The following is a 19,368-nucleotide window of genomic DNA, read 5'->3' as shown; positions in this document are numbered from 1 at the left end:
TAAATCACAGGCCCTCAGGCAAGGATGTTTCGGCACACATGGGTAGGGAGCAACAATCCCCCACCCCCACCCCGGCCGCCAGTGGTGTGCCTGGACCTGTACTGGGGAGAGCAAGAGGTTCGGAAATGTCAACAGCCTCAAGTACCAAAAGGTCTGACAGGCTCCCGCTGCACACCTCCTGACACCACCTAAGCATATGCACGCGCACACACACACACAGACCCCTTCACACGCATACATATGATAGCAGGACCATGAGGAGGGCAATTGCAGGGCTCCTGGCCTCCTGTACAGGAAAGATGGACAGAAGCAGTTTTCATGTTCCAAGCCTCTGCCCTAGAGCTCTGGGAATCCTTTTATCCTGTGGCCCCACAGAAAATGTCCACCAGTCCACAAGTCTGGTGGCAGTCCAGCTTGAACCCCCTAACATAACACAGGGGCAACCACAGTCAAACCAGAAGGCCAAGGCCACTTTCTGCCACTTGTTCTCAGCCTCAGTTTTCGTATGAAAGGGAAGGGCTGTAAACAGTATGTCCCGAGGCCCCTGTGCAAAGTCTGTAGCCCTCAGCCCCACAGCTTTGGTCCCTCTTCCTGTGTTACTCCTCAGCTTGGACTCTCATTCCCAGCTTCAGCTTTAGGCTTGTCTGAGGAGCTGGAAGCTGAGGGAAGGGAATCTGGATTTTCCTAGTATGAGGCTCTTGCTTATTCACTAGACCCGTATTATCAAGGCTGCAGCAAGTCAGAAACAAATAATGCGAAGGACAAGCCTTTCCCTTGCTCACAGAAGGGAGCCTCTCCCCCACAGGCCAGGTCAGGTAGCAAGGGTGACCACGTTGTGGCAGACAGCCTTAGCACCTCCCTTTGTACTGGCGATGGCCTCAAGTTGCATCTGAGACACTGCCACAGCCAGTTCTCCTATAGCTCAGTCCCACCTAGCTGACCTACTTCCCTGTCAGGGCCAGCCAGCTAGGCTCAGGCCACTTCTTGGCTCTTGGACAGCCCTGCCCTACTTTGTCCCAAGGGCTGGGAACCCTATAACTTCAGCCAGACAGCTTAGAAGGGGGTAGATTCCACTGCCACTGATCTCAGTCATGCCCTGGTGCACCTAGCTCTTCCTTCCCCTCAATTATCTGAGGTGTAGCTGGGTCAGGATCATCACGGGGTGGGTACGCAAGGCTGGACAAAGTGAAGACTGGGCAGGGGCACCTCGGGAGCAAAGGGATTAACTTGCTCTCCTACTCTCCAAACAGCTCAGTAACAAGTCCCTTGACAGAGACACAACAGGCTGGACCCCCTACAGCTTTGTGAACGTGTTAGGTCAGTAGTGGCTTGAATCTAATCCCCTGCCATCATGTCCCACCTGTTCTCCTTTTTCCACATTGAAAAGGTCTCTGTCCTAGCTCTAAAAGAGGAGGTTAGTAGATGAATCCTGAGCATGGATTCCAGGGAGAAGGGGTGTGAGGAAACTCAAGCCCTTGTTTTCAGTTCTCATAAGCAAATGAAGCCCAGGATGTCCTTCATTTCTAGTAGGGGAGAGTGGCTATGATCTGTGGACCACAAAGGAGGCAGCTAGGGCCTGGAAATGGGGCTTCCAGATGTGGGCAAGAGATTTATTCACCGTTTGGGAAAGGGACCCTTGCCTGATCCAGGCCCTGCCAAGGTACTCCTTTCCAAGGGCTTCCTTCCTCTGCCCACTGCCCTAGTGGGCATCAATTCCAGTGGTTGGGGGGGTGGGCAGGGGTAGCGAGAGAGGAAAGGTAGATGGCCTCAACTCTAATAGATGCCCTGGCCTTATCCCTCTAGATATTATACATCGGGGCCCTGACTCCTTCCAGCCTGCCCAACCCTGACCCCCTCCATACTCCCCACCCTGCCATACCAGGGCCCTGGGAATAATGGCTCCTCCCTGTCATTCCTCTCACTAGACTCCCATTTCCAGATCAGTGCCCTGGAGGCCAGGTACCCGCCCGAGGACTTCTACATTGAACTTAGACACCTCAGCCGCCCCGCTGAGCCACACTCACCAGGTTAGACCCCCCAGCCCTACCCTCTACCCACTGGGCTCCCTAGGCTTTCCTAACAGCTCAGACCCAGCACCTGCCCTACCTCTTCCTGCCCCTTGACTCACCTGCATGGTCCCAGAACTCTCCCTTTTGGGCCCTCCTCCTTCCCAACATGGTTAGTCTATAAACCCAATCCCGTATCTAAAGGAAGCTTGCCTGGATTCATCCCCATCACCCCTTCTGCTCCTGTCATGGTCAGTGGGTGTGGACAAACTGACGGGTATTACGTGAAAGGGACACAACATAATTGTACTCCCTACAGGCCACAGAATACAACCCTAAACCACTGAGAAATGACTTGAGGATGGGAACACCTTTGGGGTTCTCTGAGCCCTATGAGTGTGGATGACAAGCCTGGTGTCCTCCAGAGAGAGAGACCCTAGACCCACCAGTGGCTCAGGTCAAGCTCTCCCAGATCATACGGTAGGGTTGTCAAGCAGGGATCTGGAGAGGCTGGGGTTAAGATGTGCCCACCGTCATCCTCTCTGCTCTGTATTAAGCTCAAGCTAGTGGCTTAGGGAAGATGAAAAAAGCAGACTTGCAAAGTCAGTCCTGCTGTGGGAGGATGTGGAGTTATAGAAATAGGTACCATAGGAACTAAGCATAAGAAATTAACAGAGAATACAGCCTCCCTAACAAGTGGCCTCTCAGGCAGGACCTTAGTATACTGGAGAACCCTCGGGCTCTGGCTGGTTTCTAGAGCTCAAGGAAATGCAGCTCTGCCAACCCTGGGTGCAATAGCACTAAGAAGCATGAAGGTTCTGAATTTATCTGCCTGCTGAGCAGCTGTGGGCTGCAAAGACTCTGAGTCTGCACCTAGGAGTCTGTGTTCTTGGCTGTGGGTCCCCTGGCCGCGTCTAGACCTTTCAATAACCTCACCAAATACAACCATTTACCACCCCCCCACACACACACACCTTCCTCCCACCCCTGCCACACACGCATACTACCACCATGCTGTATGTCTTTCCCCAGGGGCGCATGGTCTGGGCTCAGCCCAGATTTCTCCCCGCTTCAGAGATGTACACTCTACAGTGTAGCCAGAGCCACCCCATGCTATCATTTTGTGGCTTACACTAAGGCAGGCTGGTGGCTAATGGAAGAGAATACTTAGGGAGATCCAGTTTCTAGTTCATGTAGTGTCAGACAAGTCACTGCCCCTCTTTGGGCCTCAGTTTCCTGGACAAGTTAACAGCCTCAGGGAGGGTGAAGGAAGCCCTTGTCTAGTATAAAGGGATGCCAACTGATGCCAGAGATACACACTGCTAATCTTATTTCTGAAGGGCACAGGTACCTATAGGCCTTTTAGGAGAATAGCAAACCAGAAGAAAACTTGGACTGGTTCTGCCTTACCAGTCAGTAATGTGGGGAAGGCAGGCAGATTAAAACAGATTCCTACAAACTGAATTTAGGAACTCAGTGGAGGAGGTAATGGTATGGGGATGTATCTAAACAACATTGGGTTGGCCTTCAGTGTCCAAAACAGGGAGAGCCGAGTGGAGTCATATTGTACTTCAGTAATTACTTGATGCATACCTTGCCTGATAGTATGTCCTCAGTTAAAAGCTGAAAAAAAAAAAATGGACTTTGAGCAAGAGTCATCGCAGTTCTCAACCTAAAAATGCCAGACAGCTTCTTTTCTGGTATCACCAGCAACAAAGAACCTGAGCTTGGTCCCTGAAGTTTAATGTCCTGCCTCTGGCTACAGCTTTAGGACCATGCATTGTAGGAGCTGGATAAACTGACAGCCAAAAGGGAGAAAAATCCTTCCGGATTAAGAACACTAGTAATGCTTTTCAAAGACAACTCTCAATTATATATAAATGGTCCACTCCCCAAAATGGGTAACTAAGACAGCGGACCATGGAGGGGAGTGATTATATCCTGGAAAGATGACTAATCAAGAATCTCAGCCACCAGTCCCCTTCCCTCTCTGGTTCCCTTCAGTCAAGCTTCAGATCCAGGAGAGGAGGCAGGACCAGAGCTGAGAGGTAAGAAACAGTCTTCAACGCCATTCTAAGATCCAAAAGAACTGGGATTTGGAATGTCATGCACCCCTTCCCTAAGCTAGAACTGGCCCTGATTCATTCCTTGTCCCTGTACTTCTGGAACTTGGAACTTCACCTATAGTGACTGCAGATGGCATGAGAACTGCCTGTGACCACCTGGTGGAAGAGGGAGACACACCCCTCAGAGTAAGGTTAAAGAGGAAGCAGGCGGCACATGCCAGGGGGCGCTGTAGCTCACCACTAATGCTTCTGAACCCTGTAAGAATTCCTGCATGGTCCAAATGATTTAGAGTAGATTAAACCCAGAATAATCCTCTAGCACTAAAAAACTAATTTAATGGGTAGGGGAGGGAGAAAAAAAAGGCAAGAAAAAATAAAGCAAAAACATATGCGGTCTAAGTAAGTATCACTCACCCCATTTCTCTCTTTATACTATTTTAATGCAGGTGCTTGTGGAATGAATAGACGTCAGAACACATACATTATGGACAAAGGCTTCAAAGGTAGAGTATCCAATCCTGACGCCCCATTAGAAAGGGCTTAGCAAGATAAACAGTACAGATGTGAAATGACCAGGAATTCTACCAGAGAGACACTGCGCACATCCCTTACCTCACTCCCCCCCAAAGTAAAAAGACCACAGGACCTGGGGCTGCTGGGTAGCTCTGCTCAGGAGGAGCAATCATAATAATAATGAATTTATATTTCGATTTAAGTTGCACCTGCTTAGCAAGCGCTTCTGGGTTTTTTATAGATGCCAGCTAAATGTCTTCGGAAATGTAGAATGTCATTAACCAGCCAATTAGTATGAGTTAAATTGATTATAAATTCTGAAATAAAGTCAATCTACCTGCCCCAGAGGCCTCCTGTCGTTGTGCTGGCGAGGACTGCCACCCTGCACCTGCTGGCTTTCTGGAGCACAAGGAATGAAAATAATACCTAGCGTTAATACTGTATGGCACTGCACCCTCGAGATCTCTGCCCCTGAGAGCGGGGAGGTCGGGACTAATCCCAAGCACATGGGAACTGTAAGTTGGATCATCCTTCTAGGAAGTCTGTAAGTGAAACCAAGGATGAAGGTCAGGTCCTGCCCTCGGCTTAGGCTCTACGTTTCAATAACAGAATGTGTGAAATAGGTGGCTTTGGAACTATGTCACTTACTACTTTATTAAGTATTAACTGTGACCCTAGACTGGGAGCACTCCAAGGCCCAGTTTCCTCATCTGCAAGGTCAGGGTAATTATGCCTATCCTGTAGTCTAATGACTATCCTAATGTCTAATAAGATTATTATGAGTATCTAATAAAAATCAGATGGGAAGTGTTTTTTGCCTCTTCTAAAGGGTTGTACTAATGTAATAGGGCTGTCCTTTTGTCTCTGAGGTCTATTTAGGAGTCTCAGCCACGCTGAAAGAGACGATCAACAGCAAAGATCCCAGTGGCTATCACAGATCTAGCCGTGCACCAAGACCACCTGGAAAGCTTCTTAAACATACAGAGGTCCACACCCCCTATTGCCAAGACTCTGAAGGAGTAATCTAGAGTCCTGTTGTCTCCATTTGTTATTAGTACTTCAGGGCATTCTTAGGCAGCATATGTCATCCAACTAATACTTGGGAACCACTTGCCTAGACTGACCCAGATTTCCTGGATTACTGTTCTGGTTTTTCAGACTTAGCCTTAGTTATACCTGAGCCACAACCATTTCCTCACCAAGGAGAGCCAGTCATCTGTAGCCATCAGTGGAATGGTTATCAGCAGTGGAGCGAGCTAGGGGTCGTTCTGAGCAAGAGAGCAGGAAGGGTCTCCATGAACATGTCAGGATGTGTAGCCCAAGAGAACAATCTGAGAACAGGAGGTCAGTCACCTCTTGGCTTCTGGACAGCCAAAGTTCACTACTCTCTTGGGAACATCAATTCTGGCCATTTTCTGTGTATTGACTCAAACCATCCAAATGGAGGTAAGCACCATTACCATAGTGAATAATACAGTGGTGAGGTGAAGCTAAGAAGAGAAAGCTTTACTGTTTTATCACTGTGACCCAAGACCTCTCAGCTTCTTTCTCAAAGAGGTGTGGGGACTGTGCAGAAAGATCTCTTAAGAGACTTTCCAGCTCCAAAAATATGCATGACTCAAGCATGAGTAAGCTCAGACAGGCCCAGACAGTTCAATAAATGAGCACATAACTCTCCTATGCACTTCGTTGTTCCGTGCATTGCGATTAGGGTGACTGCTTTCAGACTCGAAACCGTAAATGTGTAACAAAGCTAAGGAGGGCAGTGTCTCTGCCTCAGCGTCATTCATTCCTGTTTTGTGGGATCATGTATCTGAGCCCGTAAGTGCAGGGAAGGCCAGATTTTGTTTCACCACTGACTATAATCACTCCTTAAATTAGAGAGATAAGCAGGCTGCCTAGGTACATATGCCAACAGAGGCTGGGAACCAACACACCAGAACAAGAGAATTCAAGAAGAGGAAAATGAAATGTCACAGTTTGGAACTTTACAGAAATACTTATCAAAGACATGGAATAAATCCCACTAACTGGCTGATAAACATTTAATAAACTAGTCTGGACCAGGAACGAAATTACTTCCTAAAACTATTGGGCTAAACCAAATGAGACCCATTAAGAGTGAAGAGTCTGAGTGCTCTCTAAACTCAACGGGCAAGACCCTGGCCTGGAAGTTTTGGATTCGAGTCCTAGTTCTTACTGTGTGTGGCACTGACTGGGTCACACTGTTATTTCCTGGATTTGATTTTTCTACCTCCATTAGAACGATGAGGTTTGTTGTACTAGCACCATTTCTACGGCCCCCTCCATGTCCTAATTCAGCCAGTGCTCCTTCTTGCCCTTGTTACTTTTCTTCAGCCCTCCGCTGTCATCCCAAAGTTGAACACCACCATGCACTACTTGCTGCGCTAACCCCATTTTACCTCTAAACATCTGTCCATCTCCCCTTCCCCCCTCAACACAATGATACTGTAACAAACTGCCTTAATGTTTAATTCCCTGTCAGGCATTTTAAAGTGCTACAGAAGAAATCCTCCCTGGCACTCTCCTTCACCTTTATGATCCTGAAATCCTGAATCCCACTGGTGCTGCCACAGGGAAGCCACCTGTATGCTCCTTGTTAATCCAGCCTCCACGGGTCTCCTTGCAATAACTTTGGGTTCCCAGATAGTGAGGAGTCCAGTGACATCCTGAAAACTATTTTTAGCCAGTGTAGTTCTCCTTCTGACTCTGAAATCTCCCTTTTCTTCTCACCATATCCTTGTCTCTCAATGAAGTGAAGAATGCTAACCTAGGGCCCAGGAAGAGAAAAGGCATTGTGGCTTTCTAATAATAGTCATAGGCTGAGAAGAAACATGTTCAGTGCCGGGGTTTTCCCCAAGTGTGAAATACTGACTTTACCTAGATGTTTGGGTGAACCTGAAAGTTCCAGTCCCACTCACTAGGTGGCCTTGGAAAATCATTTCCCCTCTCTGGATTTGCTGCTTCCTTTATAAAATGAATGTTTTTAGGCTCATTCCAAAGCCCCGTCAGCATCTGAGGGTAAGAAGACTGTGTGTGATTTGGGAGAGGTGGGAATAAGGTGAGAACAAACAGCAAGGCATTACAAAGCTAAACCTTCAGTCCTGATGCTAATTACAGGCCTTGGAGGAGTGACTCCCCAAAGCTTAAGTAGCTTTGGTGGATGCTTCCCCAGTCCTTGCAAAATGCCCCAAGGGCAGGGACTGGTTGGGGGGGCGGGGCTATAAAAAGACGAGGAAGTATCTCAGAGGGGCTGGTTGCTCTTCCCCTACCCCACCCTCCCTGAGGGCAGGCAGGTAGATGACTCAGCTGAAGAGGCGAATAGCTTTCTAAAGTCTAAGTTTTCCACCTAGCCCTGCCCTTTCCTCCCTCCAGTTCCCACAAATAGAATCCAGATCATTCCATAATCCAACACCCTCTTCTGACCACCTCAAATCACAACACAGAATTCTCCATCCTTTCTTTCCCTCTGGTCCCTTTATGGAAGGTACAGCTTCAGGAGAAACAAATCCCCTCCCCCAAACCCAACTTCTCTTTTATTCACTTAGGGCATCCCCTATTGCACAGCAGACTATTTGCAGTTGTCCCCCTTATCTGTAGTTTCTCTTTCCTCAGTTTCAGTTAGCCCATAGTCACATGATCAAGGTCAATAGTGGCCCGTCACAATGCCTACCTAGGCCGTTCACCTCACCTTACCATCTCACATCACAAGAAGGGTGAGTATACAGTACAATAAAGTATTTTGGGAGACCCCATTCATATAACCTATCACATTATAATTGTTCTATTAGTACTGTGTTTAATCTAACTGTGCTTAACTTACAAATTAAACTTTAGCATAGGTATGTACGCATAGGAAAAAACAATATATAGAGGATTCAGTACTATCTGTGGTTTCAGGAATCCACTAAGGATCTTGGAAAGTATCCCTGCGGATTGGTGGGGATGGGGAGACTGCTATATACCCCCAAACTTGAAGGCAGCCTTTTCTGGTGGAAATAAGAAGAGGGGCACGACTAGCTGACGGAGGATCTGCTCTTTGAGCCATAGCTTCAAGACTCCCCACTGCCCTAACTCAATCAATCATGGGATTATCCACAAAAAGCTTAGAGCCTGGCCTTTGTCAGCAGGGCTTGGCCCCACTGATAGAAGGTATTCCTTGCTGAGGGTAAGGGGAGGCTGTTATAGGTGTAATTTGCATTTAGAAATCTAGAACGGGAGGACGGGGTAGTAATATGTAAGGGGAAAACACTATGATTGGATATAGGAGAAGATGGGTTGAGCCCTAACTTAACTACTTACTAACATTAGGTACACTTTATGAGCTTCAGCATCCTCATGACTAAAGTAGTAATCATAGCCCTTTCTGCCCAGCCCTCTTCATAGATGTAACAAGTTTCAAATGACCTAACTGGAGTCAATATACTAGAATAAGGGCCACATTTTCTGTCACTATTCCTCAGCTTTCAGAAAACATGCAACTAAGGTAGCCACCAATCAAAGTAAAAGGATGTGCCAGGGTGGGGAGGAGAGGAAGGTATAAAGAAGACTTTTCACTCAGGAGAAGATAGCCCTTCTATAAGCAGTTCTAGTCCTCAGCTTCCAAACCAGCAGCTCTGGGTCATACTGCCTTACTCTTTGGCTACCAAGTTCAGAGAACCCAAAGTGGGACCCATGCTAGGCTTCCTGGATATATCCCCAGCCCCTGTACTAAGAAACAAAGTACTCACTAGAAGCAACTTCATGTGGCTCTGGGCAAACTGTGGCCTAGGACCACCCATAACCCAGTTTCCTCATACGAGCCTCACCAGCACCTGGGCCTGCTCACTGTCCAGCAAGAATGTTTTCTCCTACTCCTCTCTAGGGCTCTATGCTAGAAAGAGGCCACAATCTGAGATGCGACCAAGGTCAACATCTACCCGTGGGCCAGGATGAGAAGGAAAATGCTGAGCCTGGTTGTGGAGCTCACTCTGCTACTGACAAGCAGTGTGACCTGGGGAGGTCACTTCCACGATAAGCCATGGTTTCCTCATAAGGAGTAAAAGGGAAGGAGAGAATTAATTATGGCTTTAGCTACATTGCAGGTATTAGGAATACCTGACTGAACTAATGGGAAAATGTACTTTTGTACAAGACTGAGGAAATGTTACCTGCTGAAACATCCATAACCCCATACTCAGTAAAGTAAATCCCCTCCCAACCAGTCACATGTTGTAGGCGAGAACACTGCTAGTGGTGACACACAACTCAACTGTCAGCTACATGGAATGTTCTGATGTCCCAGGACCTAGTCACCCCTTGAGTTACAATGATCCCTTTATTATTATTATTATTATTTTTTACATTTTCATCAATCTCATAAGCTGAAGGCAGAGCATGTGATGGTTCTAGTGGAAGACTGTCCAAGAATTTCACCATCTGCTACCACTTAACAGAAATTCAGAGCTGAGAAATATAGAAATTTCACCATCTGCTACCACTTAGCAAAATTTAGACCTCTGAAGACCACTCATTACTGTCGAGCCCCTACAATTCCATGCTTATTTCTAAACCCCTTGGCTGGCAGATCGTCACAGAACAATGAGGGCCAGAGTTGGCCAGATTACAAAGAATCTAGTGCTTTTTCCAGGCAAGTCTTGTGAGCTACAAAAGGCAGTGATCTTCCCAAAAGGGGAAAATGGCATAGAGGTTGAAGGAGGGGCTCCCCTTCCCTTCTGGGACTCCCCATCACTTCCTTCCTCCAGTGAGCTACGGTTAGCCTCATATTTGGAAACTAGTCTGCATCCTTTTGTACCCAAACACAGCCTGAAATGTTGGGGAAAATGTACCTGAGAGGCAGCAAGAGAGGAAACAGGAGTTCTAGTATCAGAAGAAGATACTGCTAAAATTGGTTTCCATTAGCATTCATAAGTACTGGAACAAGTGACCCCAGAAGATGCAATGGAAGGCTTACTAGACAACAGGAACTTTCCAAAGGCTAGCCTGACACCCAGGTGCTTTTTACACCTCTATTACACTTCTGCCTCCCCCAGCTCTGATCACAAGCTTCTCAGGAGCAGGGATGCTGCGGAGTTTGCTGCTTACTAAAGGTTGCCAAACTGCTGGCACCTGTGCCAAATCACACACCTATTTCTTCTGAATCTAAGTTTCTTATCAAAAAGAATTCAGAGGAAGAATGGTATCACAGAACCAACACAGGCCAAGGAGTCCAAGGCATGCAGTCAAGCCTTGGCCTGCCACTTATGAGCTTACAGGACATTAGCCAAGTCACTTTTATCTCTCTGGGCCTTCATCCTATAAAATGCAAAGTATCTACTATCTTTGTAGGATTTTGTAAAAAATTAAATAATAGATGTGAAAGCACATTATGAGTATCTTGAATTAATCCCCTTCTGGTTCTGTACCTGAATACTATGAATAAAAATGTCTCTATCCCTCCAAAAACAAAAAAGTTTCTTTATGAAAAGAACACTGCCTACCTAGAAAAGCACTCTTCAACACATTTAAAGAAGGAAATCTTGGATTATCATAGGCTTTTACAGATCCAGGATCCTGAAGGCATATCAACTGCAATCTGTTTCTGGTACTGAAATTAAGTCTGTGTCCTTGTATGTCCTAAGAAATCTCTCTTGCCTTACAGATTACATGAAAGAATCCGTGTGCAGTTCTAGCACTTGTTCCTTGAATAGCAGTGAAAACCCATACGCCACAATTAAGGACCCACCCATCCTCACCTGCAAGCTTCCAGAAAGCAGCTATGTAGAAATGAAGTCGCCTATGCACAGGGGGTCTCCGTACACAGATATGCCATCCTTGTCGACATCTAATAAAAATATATATGAAGTTGGTAGGTGTCTCAAATAAGTAACTTAGTGAAATCAGGGAAATAGTGCAGCATATGAAGTAAAAATAAGCCCTCTCCATTCACCCTGTCTTGAAAACACACCCTTCTTTTGTTGCCTTTTAAGGAATCCAAGGTGAATGGTCTTGCCCAGGATCACCCTTCTCTCTCATGCAAGACATCAAATTCCCATGTCAACTCTGCTTTAAAAAGAAATACTAGGATTACTATAAAGCAGAAATGCTGGGGGGTGGGGAAATCAGTGGGCACACACACTTCAGATGATTGCTGATACAAATTCCAGTTTAAAAAGAAAATCAGAACAGACATTTGCAAGCTTCTAAATCACCCTCTTCTACCTTCTCCCAGTTTTACCTATGTCCCTGGGCTTATTGGGAAGACCCCTACCTCTAGGATATTCCAAACCTCTTGGTTTTGATCAGGGCTTGGAATTCTGATAGTACACTCACTTAAGTTTTCCATTTCGTGAGCAAGCCTCAATCCTAACCCTCAAGTATTTACCACACATCTATAAATCCCTGGCTTCTCTCCCTATCCAGTTAAATAGAACTCTGTTCCCCTCAACAGGCCACCAAAGCTAATCTGTTCTCTGAACTCATTTTTCACTATATTCCTTAGAGCCCACTATCAGTGTGGTCCAAGAAGGCCGCGGTCCTAACTCCAGCTATATCCAGAATCCATACGACCTACCTAGGAACAGCCATATTCCTGGTCACTATGACCTCCTCCCAGTCAGACAAAGCCCTGCCAATGGGCCCTCCCAGGACAAGCAGTCTTGAGAGAGAGAAGTCTCTCTCTTGCAATGTGCTCTGCTGAACATTCTGACTCTGAAAGAAGACAGTCCCTTGATACAGACTGACTCCACCTGCGTGTTAGTTATTATTTCCATCTGGAACTAAAGAAGAGCTTCCAAGTGGGACTGGGTAACTGTTCAAATGGTCTGTTCACAAGGGCAAATCCTATCACTCACCCACACCTAACCCCAAATGCCCAGGATTACATGATCTTTTAAAACACTTAAGACCCAGCTACTCATCAACATCAGCTAAATATAGATATTGATATACTTAATCCTCTGAAACATGTCGCCTATTAGGAAGCATATAAGCATAGGTTTCACGAATCTTCCTGGAGGAAAAGGGGAACTTGGGAGGGATAAGAATTACTTTAAAGCTCCTGAAATGTGTATGTGCTTTTGATTGCTGTTACCATCAACATCTGTTTTATTACCTAAGGTAAATAGCACACAGACATAAAAAGCGTGCTGTTATCAATCCTAAAGTACCTGTACATCTATGTCCGATCTGTAAAATTGCAAGTCAAGATTATGGTATATAGTCTAATACTGACAATTTCAATTTTTTAAAATAAGACTTTAGAAAATGCAAACTAACTTTCCTTCTTCTGCCCTTCATGGTAGTAGGAGGAGAAGTTTCCAAAGTACAGCAGCCTCTTTCAGTCTACAATGATTTCTAGGCCAGCTTTACCAAATCTTACTGATTCAAGGTTCAAGAACATTGCCAAGTCATGCCTAGCCTGGTCATAGCTCTTCAATCCATCCAACACCTGAGTCATGCCATGTGAAACAGAACTCTTGAGATGATGCCTTTAAGCAAGCAGTCACAGACTGGTAAGGATGAAGTATCCCTAAAAACAGCTATTTGGCCTCCCAAATTTATTTGGCTGGCATTCCTTGACTCAGGAGAGTACTTGTTTTCAAGCATTTCTTCATAAATCTTGAGCCTGATGTAGTATAGAACCTAAAAGTGTAGAAGAAATTAGATAAAAGTGGATATAGCAAGTTTAATAAGCTGCTTAAAAGTACATGATGCTTTTTGATGGAACTAAATGAACAGATGGACTGTAGTCAGTTGCTGTAACCTGATGTAAAACTTTACAGAAAACAGCAAATAAGGATATGAAGTACTTCTACCTTAAAACCACCACCTACTGAGATGGCCAAAAACGTATTACAATGAGCTAATTCTCCAGATCCCAGTACTTAGACATGTCCATACCTTCCACTACTAAACAGGTAAACTGGGGCTCAGTTTGAGTCAAACTGGAGCCAACTCCCAAGCCCTAAAAGAGAGAACCTTCTCACAAGAATTAAAGACCAGAAGGGCAAAGCGAGGAAACTAATGGTCACCCCTATACCACTCCGTCCTCTGATAACAGCCAGCCAGTAAAAAAATACTTCCAAAAAGGTAAACAGAAGTGGAACTAAATGACTGAGAAGCTGGAAGAGCAACTACAGCAAAGTGTGGGAATCCTGAAGCCCTTGATACAACCCAGAAGTCTGCCATGGAACCCATTAGCTGGGGCAATGACCAGAAAGGCAAGAAAATCAATACATGAGTAAATCCCCCTCCCTCACTTCACTAACGGCTTAAGCAAATTTCACTGTTAGGGGAAAACATAGAATACTTACATGAATGCTGCATGCGTGCATGGGAGCAAGTGATCAGCAACAGCAAACTTCCTTTCCACAAAAGCCTTATGAAATATAAATATTAGAAAATTCCTTTGTAGACCCAAGTAAATATTTCTCATACATATGTAGAAAGGAATAGAGATAAGAGACTTACCTCAGTATTTCAGAGCAGCAAGTGCTCAATTATCTTTGTAAAGCAAGGAGCAAGAAGCATGGCGAAGTCAGACCAGCCAGGACAAACTTCATCTCAATCCCAGGCTTTGCCTTCGTCCCCTACCCCACATGCACAGTACTGCTGCCTGGCACACTGCAAATAAGCAGCATCATGCAAGTTTCAAGTGTCACCTCTTGTTTGCTGACTATCTTATGAGCAAGATTCAGCAAGAGGGAGCATGGTGGAGCTGCTAACGCACAGGGTCAAGAGAATTGAGTGTTACTTGCCCTCTCTGGGCTCCTTTCTTTCTCATGTATTAAGGGGAGGGGGGAAGGAAAGAGAGGTACAGAGCTCTAATAATCCTCTGGCTCTGGCATTCTATGACCGTTAAAGAAATGTAATACAACTCAAATTAGGCAATACAGAGGAGAAGGGAAAGGCAGAGGGTGTGATTCATCTATGGTGACAACAGTTGCCTTCACATATCTAAGAGTTACTGGTAAAAGACATTTCAATCTTACAGAGCAACTGTTAGGAACTTCTGTCTAGCACTATCACACATGGGTTATGGTCAACCTAAATATGTGCACTGTGTATTATATTGGCAACTTGGAAAGATCTGTTTATTTTACAGAAACCAGTTTTCACTCAGTGATGTGCATTCAATTCAAATGAATAAAGAAAACACTATTATTGTACAATAGCTAAGTGATACTATGAAATGGCAATACTTTTTTTAAAAACCCAGATTTGTAATATATTTGTTCACTGTGCAAAGGGACCATACCTTGTACAAAATAAAAGGAATTTCTCAAACTAATTTAACAAGAATGCCTACTGTTGTGTTGCACATTGAAAAGATGTCTATAATCTACAACTTAGGTTTAAAAGGTAGAACTAAACTACATTTTGTGTAGTCACTTTAGGCAGCCAGAGAAGTGAAAATTATCCCAATAGACGCTTGACAATAAAGTGAACAAGTTCTACCATATTTATAACAAGAGTCTCTTGCTTTAAAGTAATGAATGGGAACAACACATTCTTGTCTAAAAATTATTGAAAAATCTCATACACATCAAATGCTCAGATAGAGAATTTCTCTGCTTTCACAAAGATTTAAACTCAAAGGCAACTATTATAGCCTGTGCTCAGCTCCAGAGGCACAAAGGTACTTCTATGGAATGGAATAAAAGCAAGTGTAAGGCCTATCTAATTTGCATACATACAATGAATAGCTTTCCACTAGTAGAAGCTATCACCCAGTATATTACTGTGGGTGCATGTTTTAGGACCTTTTAAAACATAACCTTGTGACCTCACTGGTAAAGAAACAGCAGGATTAATTTTGTAGTAAAACACGGATGCTAAAAAAAATAGCTCACTGGATGCTTTCAAATTAAGTTTAAAAATTTTTCTTCATACCTGCAAAATTTGTACATAATCCTATTTAAGTCAACCTAAGCCTTTCAACTTGTCAGTTCACAAGGCTTACATGACACTCAAATTATTCCCAATGTTTAACCAGGAATAACACATTTTTGTTGGAGACTAATAAGACTCATTCAGAAATTATCTAAGACAATTCTCAAGGGCTGGAGCTTGATATCTCAGTGAAAGACAAAGCATGATCAAGAGTTATAAGGCTAAAGGCTAAAAAAATTTACTGAGAATAGTGGTATTAGATTATGACTTGTGAGGTTCAGAATATTACCCAATACCATATATGATAACCTAAGGCTACAGGTTGGATACTCAACACAGAAGATTCAAGAATGACACATTCTATGAGCCATTCATCTAACCGGAAGATGGTAGAAGAGGCTCATTTAATCAGTATACGACAACACGGGAGAATCTTTCTCAGAAGGGATGGATGGATACACAGGGATTCATTATACTGCCATTTGTACTTCTGTAAAATTGTTTTATAACATTTACATACCCATAATTTTATGTAACTTTTAATTAAAATATTTTTTAGTCTGAATGGTAATCCTCAGACTATAGCTCCCCAAGCTAAACTAGGATGAATTCTAGGATTAACCCCCTCACTCTTTTAGATGTTCCTTCTTTATTGTTCTGACATGGAATAGCAGGGGGAATAAATATTAGAATATAAATACGAACAAAGCACATTCCCATGCTTATGAATCTTACAATTTAGCAATTACAAAAGGGCAGAGATAAATGGAGGGTCCTAGTTATTAGCAGGATACTGATTATACATTTTCTTCCCTGACTTGCAGAGCTAGGAAGACTCAAGAGCAATGGTACAATCCAAACCCACAGAAAGGGAAAGCTCTAGTCTCCAGTGACACACTGTCAGATTCCCTCGTCAATTCCAGCTTCTACCTCCTAAGCCATTGATTGTCTAGTCCAGCAGATGGCCCTCCAGAACCTTGGAGAGGAGAATGTATAAGGACTGCCATCTTAAAGATCTTGTATTTAGGCATCCACATAAATGTAAAATAAAACCAGTAACTGATGATCCTAGTAGAGCCTGCATTATTGGTTTCATATCCAAGGTAGTCTGCAGAAATAGTATTGCTTCCTGGGACTTTCTGCACTCTTCCATTTCAGGCATGACCTATAATATTCTTAGGGGTTTATGAAGAAATGCTTTGGTATAGAGACTAGTACAAGGGTCAGTAACTTCTTAAAGACAAGGATCTGTACCGCTTCCCAAGAGAGAGGTATCCTGAGACTGGAAGCAGTCGAGGGAAATGAATCTAAAAGCAATACTCTTACTCACTGGCATTAACAGGCAAGTTTAGTTCACTGACTCAAAGAAAAGGAATCCTATCGGCTACTAATTTTCACGATCATCCTGGTACTGGTAACAGAGTAGCTAACAGCAAATATTACAGGACATCTATGCTGGGACCTATCAATAATATTAACTGAATTCAAATGGTTAGACTACTAAACTAACAACCAAATAATGCCATTTGTATCTTGTGTATTTTGCCACAAAAACCTATACACTTGGACTTAGTCATAGGTTCTCCTGGACAGCTAGCTCTATGGACTGTTCTACCTTCTTACAGATTTCTATAAGAGGTAATAGTAAAAAAAAAATTAAACACAAATATTTTAAAAGTTCTCTCACCCAGACATGAATATATTTTCAAAGTATATTATTAAAAGCCAGCAGAATTTTAACAGAAGCCAAAACAAGCAGTTCTCAATTTACAGTTGACAAAGCAGCCCAAGTGCTCCTCCCCCCTTAGCACATGATACTTCGATGCATATTTTTGAAAATGACAGTCATTTTGCAAATGTTCTGAAAGCTTTCATCTTATGGAATACAGTTAACATGGAAATAATGATAACATTTTAATCAAGTTATTTTAAGACCAAAAACATTTTGCGAAGAAGTGCTTTTTACTTTTACTATTAAACTTGACTTCAAATTTGTAACAATTTAGCTTTAGTACCTGTAGAGTTCATTCACAGAAATACTGAACTGGAGCTGGGATGAACCCCAGAAATAATCTAACCCATTCCCCTCACTAACTGGAAGAAGGTGAGGCTCAGAGAGAAAAGACTAAAAGATCTGTGACTAGAATCCAGGTCTTTGTCACCCAGTTCAGTGCTCTATTATACCTGCTACTTTCAGTCTTAAACTCAAAGAGTTTAGCACACTTTTTAATGTATACCTAGTATCAGATGTCCTTTGAGATACTCTTTCTCTATCCTCCAACTCAATTTTCAACGAAATGGATGCTTCAATTAAAACCATTTCTCAGCCTATGATCTCCTTTACAGAAGCTATGATCTCCTTTACAGAAGCTGTAATGACATTTTGTATAATTCTATTGTTACCTTCGGCCTCCTGTAGTCTGGGGAATACAACCATCCTTTAAAACGTTCAAATGACAACTTTAGTTTATTTGGCCTATCCTTTACGTGAATGGAAAAAGTGGCCTGTCAAATCCCAGCAAGGGTGTGGTACCCAGCACCAACCCACCAAGAACAAAAATCAGCCTTCCTCTTTTTAGCACTAGCCTATTATGCTATCCCACTAAAGCATGTGATAGAAGCGGGTCCTTTCATGGTTCTCCCCCCACCCCCCAGGGAATGCATGCCATGCACAGTCCTTATACAAAATTCGTATTTTGTTTTGAAATTTTTTCAGGCTTAAAATGTTTGTAAGATATCAAATAATCAATTTCTATTTACTTCCTGTGTTTAAAAAAACAAAAACAAAAACAAACAAACTCCATAAACTGAAACCTAACAGGCTGGAATAAGTTCTTAATATCAACCCAAGCTTTGAATTATTCTGCTTCTGGTACTGGCCGAAAGTGTCTACACAGTTTTTTCTCTTTAAGGTAGATAGAAAAAACCATGACAACATTCAAACCACTGAGAGCATTTGTTATTTTGTAAATCCAAGTCACTGAAGACAAAATTAAAATGTTCATTTTCCTACTGATGAAATAAAGAAGACAAGCTCTGATGGGCAATCTAAACTCAAGACATCTAACTCTTCTGCAGAACCTTTCAGAACTTAAAAGACCGCTGGCCTAAGTCACCAGCTAACACCCCTTCTTAGAATTACAATTTAGCATTCACAATGCAATGGCTAACAATAACTTACCCCTACAGAGTGGTAACTACTAGTAAAGAAAAATCATAGATAGCAGTTGAGACCATGACATACAAGTTAAATGAAGTCAAGATGGTTAACTGGCTTTTCAGAACAGGTTAAAAAAAGTTTCAAAGTTAAAATAACTGAAAACCAGGGTCAAGCAGCAAAATACTTCTGAATTGCCTTGAGCCCTAAGCTGTCATAATATTTTAAATCTTAATGGTTCTTATTTGAGACAGTTGGTCTCCTGAGATCCTTTTCAGAATGAAGACACGGTTAAGATGCAATCAAAGACATTTTCTACTACTATTTAAACGGTTCTTGGAATTCTCCCAAAATCCAACCATGCCCACGGCAACATTAAGTCTATACTTGATGAAAATTCAAAGTTACTGATTTTCAATTCACAACCTAGAGTTTCCTTCATCTTAAATTTTGTGAAAGATTTACTACCAATTTTGAGTAAATCCCTCTTTCTGGTGACACTGTTATATATGAAGGTACAACGATTACTTCCTTAATGTTTTTGGTGATACTTTCTCCAAGAAAAGCATAATTGAACCATATGTCTAAAATCAACTCTAAATTCACACAATGATGCCTCCAATTTAGTGTTTACTCTGTAATGCAAGGACCTATGCTCTTCCGCATCAGAATCACATATTCCGTGGCTGCATCCAAAGCACTCAGAGGAAAAATGTAATCTGACAACATAAAG

General features: G+C 43.3%; 1 protein-coding gene across 14 annotated transcripts in view; it reads left to right on the top strand.

The window, feature by feature from the left end:
* Positions 1 to 14,876, top strand: part of MEGF11 (multiple EGF like domains 11) — a 341,793-nt gene extending 326,917 nt beyond the window's left edge. For 6 of the 14 annotated variants that reach the window (XM_059372309.1, XM_059372305.1, XM_059372307.1 and 3 more), the window contains exons 22-26: positions 1,251 to 1,317; positions 1,926 to 2,027; positions 4,519 to 4,575; positions 11,247 to 11,453; positions 12,087 to 14,876. In XM_059372309.1, the coding sequence (XP_059228292.1) occupies positions 1,251 to 1,317; positions 1,926 to 2,027; positions 4,519 to 4,575; positions 11,247 to 11,453; positions 12,087 to 12,247 (594 nt within the window). In that variant the 3' untranslated portion in view covers positions 12,248 to 14,876. Of the gene's footprint in view, positions 1 to 1,250; positions 1,318 to 1,925; positions 2,028 to 4,518; positions 4,576 to 5,454; positions 5,686 to 11,246; positions 11,454 to 12,086 lie in introns of those variants that run through there. The other 8 variants (XM_059372312.1, XM_059372314.1, XM_059372313.1 and 5 more) reach the window with 8 other exon arrangements.
* The last annotated feature ends 4,492 nt before the right edge of the window (positions 14,877 to 19,368 follow it).

The sequence above is a fragment of the Mustela nigripes genome, chromosome 13 (assembly GCF_022355385.1).
Source record: "Mustela nigripes isolate SB6536 chromosome 13, MUSNIG.SB6536, whole genome shotgun sequence".
Lineage (NCBI taxonomy): Eukaryota > Metazoa > Chordata > Mammalia > Carnivora > Mustelidae > Mustela > Mustela nigripes.
This window is presented reverse-complemented; position numbering and strand designations above follow the sequence as displayed.